Source organism: Myotis brandtii, unplaced genomic scaffold, assembly GCF_000412655.1.
Source record: "Myotis brandtii unplaced genomic scaffold, ASM41265v1 scaffold132, whole genome shotgun sequence".
In the NCBI taxonomy this organism is placed as follows: domain Eukaryota; kingdom Metazoa; phylum Chordata; class Mammalia; order Chiroptera; family Vespertilionidae; genus Myotis; species Myotis brandtii.
The window spans coordinates 2,536,333-2,548,800 of NW_005354673.1; the positions used below are offsets into that span (position 1 = coordinate 2,536,333).

Here is a 12,468-nt window from a genome sequence, read left to right on the forward strand (position 1 = left end):
GCTCAGTAAAATGTACATGAAGCAGGGAGTATGTAGTAAATGCCCAACAGAGGGCAGCCATCACCATCTGGCTGAGCTGGCTGAGTGATAGCAGCATTTGCTATTTTCCACATCTCTGGGACAACCAGCCCATGAATGGAGTGAAGGTATTATCCCAGTGATTGTGCAATGACAAAATACATGAGATGAGTTCAGAAGGTATACTAGTATGAAGGCAAATGCCTGTTATTTTATTAATGATGCAAATAAAAAATTACAGTATGTAAAATAGGCAAAAGATAATAAGAGAAAGCATATTCTTATTCTACTCTCTACAATACCAGCCACCAGCCTCATAGAGCTGATCTGAGAATTGAATGAGAAAATGTATTTAAATCCCTCAGTGCCTAGGACATAGCAACTGCACAATAAAAATATACCTTTAGGGCCTCAGTCTTATCAACCACCTTGCAAGGGTGGCTATATGTGGTTAGTGGCTACTATATTGAACAGCACAGTCTAAAAGAAGAAAAAAACACATTGTTAACTCTCTAAATATCAGTGATTCTCAAACCCAGCTATATATGAAATCACCATGGGATTTTAAGAAATATTAATGCCTGGACCTGTGCTTCTCAAATCTTATTGTGCATACAAATCATCTGGGTATCTTGTTAAAATGAAGACTCTGATTCAGTGGGTTTAGGGTGGGCAGAGATTCTGCATTTTTTAAAAATTGGCTTTTAGACGGAGAGGAAAGGAGAGGGAGAAAGAGAAACATTGATGTGAGAGCATAACATTGATCAGCTGCCTCCTGCATGCCCCTTACTGGGCATCAAGCCCGAAACCTGGGCATGTGCCCTGACCAAATTTAACCAGCAATCTTTCAGTGCACAAGACAATGCCCAACAAACTGAGTTACACATGCCAGGGCAGAGATTCTGCATTTTTAAGAAAATCCCGGATGTTGCTGCTACTGCTTCTGATCTATGTACCACATCCCAGATCATTTAAATTAGGTGACATGGGACTGGGGTCTGAGCATCCACAGTTTATTAAAAGTTACCAGAGATGCTTGGCCTGAGTGGCTCAGTTGGTTGAACATTGACCTGTGCACCAAAGTGTTGCTGGTTCGATTCTTGGTCAGGACACATGCCTGGGTTGCAGGTTCAATCCCTGGTTGGGGCACATACAGGAAGCAACTGATCTTTGTTTCTCTCTCACATCAATGTGTCTCTGTCTGTCTGTCTCTCTTCCTCCTCCCCTCACTCCCTCCTTCCCTTTCTCTCTACTCCCCTTCCTTTCTCTAAACTTGTCCTCAATTGAGGATAAAAAAATAAAAAAGGTTACCAGGAGAATCTCATTTGCAGTCAAGTTAAAGAACACTGCTACACACACACACACACACACACACACACACACACACTCTCTCTCTCTCTCTCTCTCTCTCTCTCTCTCTCTCTATTGAAAATATTTTCTTTTTTCAATATATTTTATTGATTTTTTACAGAGAGGAAGGGAGAGGGATAGAGAGTTAGAAACATCAATGAGAGAGAAGCATCAATCAGCTGCCTCCTGCACACTTCCTACTGGGGATGTGCCTGCAACCAAGGTACATGCCCTTGACCGGAATCAAACCTGGGACCCTTCAGTCCCCAGGCTGACTCTCTATCCAGTGAGCCAAACCAGCTAGGGCATGAAAATATTTTAAAAACATTTTTAAACCAAAGTCCAACCCCAGCAAGGTGAAAGTCCCTTGGAAATAGAAACTCACCTACTTGTTAATCTTTATTAATTCCTGACAAATTGGAAAGAACGACTGTCTGGCAGTGCTAATATTTAGGATGCCCTGGTCTGCCTAATTAATGGACATGTTTTGTGACAGAATGTTGGAAGAACTTATTTATAAGATGGTTTTAAAACGTGTACCTAGCAATGTTCACACACACTCATTAAGTAACCTCTTCCCAGTCGCCGTTACATCTCTTCAGTCTGGAAACCATGTGCAATGATGGCTTTCCTCCTAGCTTGTATTTGTACTTCTTATTCCACTACCTATGTTTTTTCTCCTGTTGAACTGAAAGTAACACTGAACTGAATGGATGAATGGGCAGGTAGACAGGGCTTGTTTTAATATGGGTTTCAAATCTGGCAAGACTTCAAGTGTTTGCAGCCAAAGGCAGAATGAAGAAAACCTTGTCAGCATTGTGTCAAGTACATAGACTTGTTTTAACCCTTTAAAGTCTCAATGATCTAGGATGACATGTGGACAAATAAATATCTCTTATCCTCCTCTATACTGTCAAAACTCTAAAAGGACAATACCTGTTTGGACATGAGAGACGTTCTCTAACTCAGTAATTCTCAAATGAGGATGATTTCCCCGCCCCACCCCATGGGCATTTGGTCCTGGAGAGATGCTGCTGGCATGTAGTTGATGGAATTGGTGATGCTGCTACACTTCCTACAATGCACAGGACAGCCTGCCACAGCAAGGAATTACCCAGCACAGAATGTCAAGTCTGCCAAGGTTGAGAAACGCTAACTAAACTAGCCTGGCAAGGACTTCTGGTTGAGAATATTTTTGATGAAAAAAACAAAAACAAAACAAAAATATAAAAGCCTAGTGTCAGTGTCAATCAAAGCATGACTCTGAGAGATAGAAAAAATGTGCAGAAAATTTGAGGTAGTCCGATCTGAGCATCAGAATGGGAATCTTGGCTCTACCCCTTAAGCTGAGTGATATTTAGCCTCTCAGAGCCTCAATGACATAACCTTAAAATGGGTATCGTGGTAATAATATTAGCAAACCCAGTTCTCTCACAGCATAGAGTGAGGCTCAAGTGTAATAAAGCATATGAAAGCATTTTGAGCTGCAGGAAGCACTACAGTGTTTTTACTTACAATGCCTATAAAGACAAAGCTTTGCACAGCCAGTATGGCTCAGTGGTTGAGTATAGACCCATGAAACAGTAGGTCACAGTTTGATTTCTGGTCAGGGCACATGCCCAGGTTACAGGCTTAATCCTTAGTAGGGGGTATGTAGGAGGCGGCTGATCAACGTTTCTCTCTCATCTATGTTTCTATCTCTCTATCCTTCTTCCTTCCTCTCTCTCTAAAATCAATAAAAACATATTTTAACAAAAGACACGGCATTGTGGAATTTGATACACTCAAATAGAAAGAGGGATATTTCTAATCTAGGGCCTAGAAGGAGAGCCAGTTCTCTATTCTTTTCAGGTTCAGAGTTGGGTGGCCAAGAGGGATTTTAGCTTAGAACATCAGTAGGCATTTTATTGACTCAGGAAGGGAATTCCAGTCAAGAGCACTTCACCTGATGTGGACTGCAGCTTCAAGAAGGAAAACAAACAAACAAACAAACAAACAACGGAGACGCTGTTCTCCTGAATACCATCTGGATGGGAAGATGGAAAGTCCTACACATCAGAGCTGCTTATCAGTCTTCACTTTCCAGGAAACTTGGCTCTGACTTGAAAAGCCCCTTACTGCATGGTGCTCAGGTTTCTTAAAAACCTGATGACAAAACCAGCCACCCACTCATGGAGGGAGAGGATCTTTCACCATCCTAGGTAGCCCAGCCTCCTAGGGGGCCTTGAGCTGGGGCTAAAATTAATTTCTCGGGCTCAGCTCACCTCTCACCTTCCTTTCCTTTTCCCACCATTGCATTGTGTCAAGAAAGTAATCAGAGGCTTTATAAAGAACATTTGTCAGTGTCTGGATGCTAGCTTGGGGCTGATTCTACTTTTATTTCCACCTCCTGTTCCTTAGCCTTTCTATTTCCAGGTTCAAAGAAAGAAGGTGTTTTTGAGTTCTACCTCTCAGAATTAATGGATATAAGATTCCAATGGCTACAGAACTTTTTTTTTTCATTTGGATCCTTCCCCCAGCTAGTTTATAAATATTTCACAGTGGGATGTTTCAGTAGAGCCACATAAAATCCCATCAATGCCCATGAGAAGATTCTGGAGTTGACCCATTCACCCTGGCACACAGGGACCTGTAGAGAACATGTCTTCAGAATAAGAAAGCTTAGGTGAATATTCCACAGAAACAATCCAATATTTCTTTAAACATTAGCAAGAGACAAATAATACCACTGAATTCCTCTTGGTGGTTTTTTTCTATGTATTACTATCGATAACATAGAATAGCTTAGAAAAAGGAGAATGCAATACTTTTCTAGAAACTGTCTCCAGGTGGCTTTGTTTTTTGATGCCCACATACAGGGTGTATTTTGCTCTTATGGTTTAATACAGATTAATTAAACATGACTGGATTGCTCTACTGATGCTTTCAATTTTGTTAAATGGGTCCTTTCAGTCTCACAGGAAAGCAGGCGGGAGAGAAAGTAAGGTACCCAAGCTCAAAGGTGAGCCACTCCTAGAAAGGCTTGGAAGAGTGGAGTGTGAAATTATAATGTTGCACCTTCCAATCCAGGCAACTGAGTAAAGTGAGAGCTCCTTCAAATACTCAGTATTCTTTCAATTGCCCCTGGAAGCACATTGCCATTGCTATCAGGTTAGCTTGGACTTGTTACAAATGAGTCTTGTAGCACTGCTAAAAGAACTTCTCTTTTTAAAGGAGGATTTCCAACTCTACATCTCAGAATAACCATGTATGTGTGGTTATTGATACTCACTTTTGTAATATGATGCTTTAAGACAGCGTTCTCAACCTGTGGGTCGCGACCCCTTTGGCGGTCGCACGACCCTTTCACAGGGGTCGCCTAAGACCATCCTGCATATCAGATCTTTACATTACGATTCATAACAGTAGCAACATTACAGTTATGAAGTAGCAACGAAAATAATTTTATGGTTGGGTCACAACATGATAAACTGTATTTAAAGGGCCAGCAGGTTGAGAACCACTGCTTTAAGAAAAGGAATAAACCTAAGATGACACAAAAAAACGTTGCTCACTTTTATTAACACAATTTTCAAAATATCCCCTAGTTTGCTGTGGGGCAATAATGGAAATCTGTCTAGTTGAGAACAGGAGAATCTGGTCTTTCTTCTGTCCCTCGTTCACTCTGTGACCTTAGGAGAGAGAGCGTCTCTCTGGGTCTCCTTTTAAATTTGAAAAGTAGAAAAAGGATACCTACCCTACCCAACTTAATAGTCAAAATAAAGTAATCTGTATAAGTGAATATATAATAGTAAAAAAAAATGCTACCCAAATGTTTGGGAATCCTCATAATTAACATTTATTGAGTATTGACCTAATTGACCCAGAATTATGTTAAGTATTTTACATGTGTTAAACTCATTTAATCTTCACAGTAATCCTGGAAAGTAAGTATTAGTACTACTAACATTTTAAATACTAGGAAACAACTATCCTGGAGGTTAAATAACTTCCCTAAGATTTAGAAGTGGATCACAAAATAGGAAAAATAAGCACTTAGGGAGCTAAGAAAACAGAGTAAAAAAATTAGAAGGTGGGGAGGGGGAGAAAGAATATATTTTGAAAGCATTATGGTGATCATCAGAAGAGAAAAATCAGACCTGTTAGATATTCTCACACTTAGGGTTTACTGTTGTGGTATTTTGAATTATATGTGGAGAGAGGCACCAAATATTTCAGTGTTTAGAGCATCTCAAGGTCTTAATCTAGCCTGTATTAGACTCCCAGGGAATAGCACCAGCATCCCAACTCCAGCCAGTTGCCTCCAAAGCCCATACTTATAGCTTCTATACTGCCTCATGTCCTACAATAATACTTATTATTAGTAAATAACAATTACCACCAGTTACTAGTAATGACAGTTTTCAGTGTGAAGCAATGTCATTAAATAAAGCTTTTTCTCTGTTTTGAACACATAGGAAGCAACCTGTAATTTAGAACTAAAAATACAAAGAGGTAGGCACACAGCAAGGGTCACTGGTCTCCTTATATGTTTGTGGCTTTAAAATTACCACCAAAGAGCCTTTTCATTGCTTGGCAGTAAACTCATAGATTCTATATTGGCTCAGGGCAAGTGGTTAATATCAATTTAGAAATCTTTGAAATTCCTAATAAAAACATAACAAACCCTAGAGCAGCACAGGCAGGGCCAATGATAACATGCATGGAGAGAGACCGATTTTTCCTATGAGAAAATAAACAGCTTTTAAGACCTCAAGCTATTTTGATTTCCCGGCAACCCCCACCCCACGGAGTTTAAGCAAGAAGCATTTAAAAATCAGGTCTATTGGTGTCTAGTGAATTTGGATGATGATAAAAATTCAGAGTGGTTGTTAACACCTCTGGCTCTCTTCCAAGGCTCAAAGATAATCTCATAAGGTCATTTTTTGTGACTTAATTTCAAAAGTGCTAAATGTATGATAAGGGACTCCCAGCAAAGGCTGAGCTGGATACTGAGAGGGTAGATAAGGGGCAGGTGGGGCTTTCTGCTTCAATAACTTGGGAGTCTTGTATGCTATTTGTAGATGCTTCCATAATTCTAAAATCAGACATAGGAATACTGGTTGTTAAGGGGGGGAAAACCCAGTAGCACAGTTACTTCTGATTAGCTTTAAAAAAATAATGCTGAGTTAGGCGGGAAAACATAATCACAGCCTTCAGGTCATTCAAAATTCTTGAGCCACAATTATTAATAGCTAAACAGCTCTTACATTTCCAAGAATGTGCTTCTGGCTTTCTCATCCCTATGCACATCTCACTATAAAGGAAGTGAGGGGATAAAAGTGAGGAAATTATGGGGAGCTCAGAGTGTAGGAGTTTGACAGCCAGACAAAGCATTGTGACCACATTAATGGAAAGTTCAGTATTCTATACTATTCTCTTGCATCCACCAGGTAATAATACTGTTGTGGAGCAAAGGCCATTAGCCAAAGTATTTTCCTTTCCATTCCTGAAACATTTATTATCAGGGTTTTTTTCCTGGGAGAAGTGAGAGATGGGAGGGAAAACTAAGGGATTATTTAAATGATCTCTTCTAAAGAAGGCAACCTTCCCTCCCACTGCCCTTGGTTCAGCCATCTGGCTCTGGAGTTTGTTGGCAAATGCTCCTTGACTATAAAATTTAAACAGATGATTAACCCCTCTCCCTTCCATGCCAGAATGCTTGCTATTAAAACCCCTACTTAGGACCAATCTCTGAATATTAAGGTAGGCTTAGTGTTAGTGAAAAAAAAATTGGCAAAGTCAACCAAATGAATGAAATTCCATCCTTAGTTTTTCTCTGTGACCCTGACTTATTATTCATCCATTCAAGTTTAGTAAACTTCCTTTCACAGTCTTACTGCAATCTCTGGCCATGTGTACCTAACTAAATAGTACCACAAAATCCCTGATCTCAAATTAACTATTTCGTGATGATCAACAGTAGCTCATGATAAAGATGGTACACCTTCCCTAAGGCATTGCTCATCATTTGCAGTGCCCTGGAAATCCTACAGTAATTGTCTTGGTATGAGCCAGTTGGGTTGACAGTGTTCAGTGCATAGTTGGTAAGTCTCCAGAAGCTCCCTACACTGGACCAAGTCCTAAAGAAATAATTTATCTTCTCATACAAAAGCTAGATATGTACACTTAATGCTCAGTGTTTTATGATTTAATGATGGTCATGAGAAAATTACCATTTAGAAGAATGGGAGAGCAAAAAAGAATACGGTCATTGAGAGTAAAACATGTACCTGTGGGGTAATGCTCATTCACCGGCCAGTTGTCCACCTGAAGCGTGGCATTGCCTCCATTCCTGGTGAAGCGCACCACGTGGTATTTACCATCATTTACTGGGGTTCTCTCTTCTTTGATGGAGATGTCAACTGTCCCGATATTGAAGACAACCCCAATTTTCCCCTGTTCCTATAAGAGAGAAACACAAAAGGCATAGTTATCACCAACCACAAGGTTTTCTCTTTTTAAAGTTGATCCGCCAACTAACAATAAATGTGCAGGTACTCAGAGGGAGGTGTCAGCATGAAGTTAACAATTTCTCCATGGGCTTTCATCCTAAACATAAAACCAACAGTATCAAGTTACCCAAGTTGCTCTCACAGACTGCACACCATAGGTTACATCATTTGATAGTCCTCAACAGATATCAAAGTTGGAACCACAGGACTACCTAATAACTGTTCAGTAGCACAGAAAAACTCACTTCTGTGTAGTGAGTTAGGACTGTTTTCTAGGAGATACAAATAAGACATTGGGCCCTACAGCACCTCACAATTCAGATTGAGGATTAAAGAGTGAAGCTAAGCCTTGTACATTTTGGGTAATCAAGGCCAAGGGGAGGAGTGCTGAATCATTAGAAGTCAATGAAAGAGGAGCTAGCATTATGGACCAACTCCTGATGATACCTTTCTGTAGGTTTAAAACAGAAAATGTGTCCTCAATAGAGGCCAGGGACACTGAGCTGGGGTTTTCAGAGTTAGATGGCTGTCACCCTTCCCACACTTGTAGCCCTACTCCTGAGGTTAATCCAAAGAGGGATGCAATATTCAGTACTAAAGCTTCATGGTACACAGCAGGAGATACCTCTGATACCCAAAAAGACTTTTGCAGGTGAAAACACAATGAATTCCAAAAGGAAAACACTGTGGCAATGGAGGGGATGATTATGGTGCTGGTGATAGTGGTAGTGAAGGTGGAGGTGGTTATATCATCCACCTCCTGGGAAGTGAAATATTGAAAAGTAACAGTGCAATGGAAACTTTTACTCTTCTCCTCTGATAATTGGTTACAACCAAGTGTTGGGATGAGTATTCCATCGAGACATAAAATAAAAGTAACCTTAGTGACTAGAATCAGTCTCTCTCCATGTCTTGGAAAGGCATTAAGACATGCAGGGTGCCAGATGGAATAGGCATAGGGATAGCCTGACTTATTGGCTAAGCAATAGGTTGGGCATTGATGGATAGCACAATTTTGTTGTAATTCTGATGTTCTACAAGACTGAGTCACAGTATTTATTCACATAGTCCCATATCCTCTGTTTCCTAATTCAAGAAGTAGAAGAAGAAGACAAGGAGGAGGAGGAAGAAGGGGAAGTGAGAGGGAGACAGTAGAGGAGGAAGGGACAAGTAGGAGAAGAAAGAGAAGGTTATGGGAAAAGAAGTCTAGAATTCATATGAACTAACATGTAAGAAAGATTTTGCTGAATCTCAGATTTAGTAATTTGGTTCATTCATTCATTCATTCATTCATTCATCTATTCAATCATTCTATACAAAAATACAATGTTTATTAAGCACTTACTGTGCTTGCTTAAAGTTGATAAATTATGACTTCTGGTGAGATTTTAGGCACTGATCTCCATAGAGTTAGTATGTTTTACTTATTTTTTTAAAAGACAGGCTTTACTCAACTTCTTAGTTTTCTGTTAGTAAATAAACACACCTTGTGCCCAACCAAAGGATGGAGAAACACCCAGGAGTCTTGATCTTAGAAAGTAGGAATCTAGGCTGATCCATCAAGGCTGCTTTCAGTAGGCAGAGATGCTGAGATACAGGGTGGACATCACTGCTTCCTTTGTATCCAACAGTACAGCACACAATGTAAAATGATGCCTGCAATTCCCAGGTTCTGTTCTCTGGGAAAAGTGATTCGGCTGCCTGCCAAAGTAGTGACTCCATTCACCCATGATTTCTTAGATCCCTATTTGCTGTGACATTATGTTCTCAGTGTTGCTCTGTTTTATTTCCACTTCTTCATCTTCAGCACTAAAGTGCCTAGCATGAAGATATGATGCATAGATAAATGTACCTAATGATAATTTTTTTGCATAGTTTATGCCCGTAATTAATAGTATGATTCATTTTATTATCAATCCTTAATTCTCTAGGAATTCAGAAATGACAATATCACTTCTTTTGCTTTTTCTTAGTTAAACAATTAATGTTCTTTGCTAAGGTTGTGTGAGTGTGTGTGTGTGTGTGTGTGTGTGTGTGTGTGTACCTAGTTACCCTCATCCCTAAATAAGCAAAGCTATAGGAACCTGAGTTAGAATCTGTTTAGCAGAATGAATGGACTGAGGGAGTTAAGAAACCATGACTGGGGACACCATTACTCCTCGGCCCAGCCCACGCAAGTGGGCTGTTCATTGCATCACTGATCTTCAATGAGAAGCCACTGTATAAATCCTGGATGTGTGGCAAGGACTGCTGGTGATTCAACTCACCTCTGAGTCACTAATTAATCCTGGATGGAGAACAGTTTGAGGGGGAGAGAGGAGAGCTCTAAACCAATCCTCTGCAGCTTTTCACCCACAGCAGTGGCCAAGTACGGTTCTGGCTCAGTGAGCTGGCTGATCAGCTAGATATAGTCTTGGGCAGATTCTCTGCAAGATCCATAATAGATTCAGAGAAAGAAAAGATTTAATCTCTGCCAGAGTAAATATTTGGTCCTTATCTGAAGCTCCACACATTTGCCGCCGCAATTGCTGTTTCAGAGAGATCTTCTTAATCCTGTTCACATGTGGCCAATGTCGATGAAGACCCCCAACCCGATGTTTCACTGTGTTTCCTGTAGTGGTAATCGTGGCTGTACTAGACCTCAGATGCGGTCTCTTCACTCGCATAAAATTTCATTACTTCAACCTCCTCGTCATTTGTCATGGGACCACAGTGGCATTATACTTTGAGGCTAACTGCTCTGTCTCAGTTCATTATAAACCTTGTGGCAAATACCCAGATAGTCTCCCAGGTTTGAATCCATCATGCTCAGCTGTCATGAAAATAAACTCTTATGGTCCATGTGTCCAGAAAAGAGAAGATGTAAGAGCGAAAAATCTTGGCTTCAGAGTCAACCCTGACTGACCTTGGGCAGGTTACTTAACTTTTCTGACCCATTTCTTGATACTATATTATGTGGACAGGATACCAGCTTTACATACTTTATAAGACCATTGTAAGACTGAAATGATATGATTAATATCTGAGCCCTTTGTAAATAATCACATAAGATACAAACAGGAGATAAATGAGATCAGGAGAAGAAACCATGCAATCCTTTGACCATATACAACACTGATTACTGCAGAAGTTAATTGGTTCAAAAGAATAAACATGGGTTTTAGTACAGCATGATTCCAACAATGCCTGTGGTTCTGAAAGCTCTATGACCTTAGGCAGGTTATTTAACGTCTTTCTGATTTTCCTACTATAAAAGGGATGTGTGTTGCACGGCCGCTATGGGTCAGTGGTTGAGCATCAACCTATGAACCAAAAGGTCATGGTTTGATTCCCAGTCAGGGTACATGCCCAGGATGTAGGCTCAATCCCTAGTAGGGGGCATACAGGAGGCAGCCGATCAATGATTCTCTCTCATCATTGATGTTTCGATCTCTTTCTCCCTCTCATTCTCTGAAAAAAAGGAGGGAAGGGCATGTAGATTAAGGAAAAGACTACCTCTAAAGCTTTGTGAGGATTTTAGAAGAACACACAAGTATGAAACCCTGGCAGGTGGCTGTGCATACTGTGGGACTTCAATGAATGTCAGTCATAATTCCCCTTTCTTTCCCTCATTAGTGAAGTTAACATAGTGGCATGAGCTTCAGAACTTTTGGCTTGGCCACACTGTCATCAAGAAATACAATGAAAATAAATGAAGATTTTAGCAAATGGAACATTACAAAACATTTGAAAGGCTGATTTCCTGTCACAATTTGGTAGTTGCTTTCTCTTCATGTTCCTTGGTGACATTTATAAACCTCCCCAAGATAACCAAAGTGTGGCTGCAAAAACAGCATTAATATAAATGATAATAACCCACGCCCATCACTATCAAAGTTGCTACTCAGTCAGTCACCTCAATCTATGCTTTTCTTCAATACTACAAACAAAGACAAGTGGTAAATTCAAAGACATTGTTAAAGAATCTTCAAGTGCATTCAGGGGAAAAAAAACCACACCAAAAAACAAACAAACAAACAAAACTGCAGGGCACAGTAAATAGCTGTCTTTAAATAGCCAGTAAGTCATTCTTCATCAATAATGACTGTTTATGAGCTCACCAGGTTCATCAAATGAGTCAGATTCCAGTTTTCTGATCTTCCATCAGCTACATTACAGTTCATGCTGTGGAGGTGACCCCAGAGATACTGCCAATACTAGGGTCACATTTCAGGAGCAAAAATACACCAGGGCAAAGAAAAATCCTCAGGAATAAAGATTTCCCTGAAGGCAATTTCTTCATTCACTCCCGAGTGCCCCTGGGGAAGGCAGAATGTACCTTCCACTATTCCAGAAAATTGCAGCTGACAGAAACAGAACTGGGCCTCTCACATGTATGCCAGGGAGGTGTGCAAAGGAAGCAGTTCTCAGTATCTTCCCTTCCAGGCTTCCCACAGAATCTGGAAGCTCAGTGTGAGTCAGTAATACAAGGAAAATGGCATATATGTGATTTCTCTTGGGTCCACACACTTCCAGGTCTGCCATACCCATTTCAGGGTCTGGGTCCTGGAAAATAAAGTTACTAGTGGCACTGTTTGCCATATTTTTCTAGTCCCCTCCCTTCCAC

The 12,468-nt window shown here is 40.4% G+C and overlaps 1 protein-coding gene across 31 annotated transcripts in view; it reads right to left on the minus strand.

Moving 5' to 3' along the window:
- Nucleotides 1–12,468, minus strand: part of NRXN3 (neurexin 3) — a 1,562,383-nt gene that overhangs the window by 179,745 nt on the left and 1,370,170 nt on the right. For all 31 annotated transcript variants that reach the window (XR_001360906.1, XR_001360908.1, XR_001360907.1 and 28 more), the window contains one exon: nt 7,641–7,812. Coding sequence is in view for 26 of the 31 variants with exons in the window: in XM_014534703.1 (XP_014390189.1) it covers nt 7,641–7,812 (172 nt within the window). In the remaining 5 variants the exon portion in view is untranslated. The remainder of the gene's footprint in view (nt 1–7,640; nt 7,813–12,468) is intronic.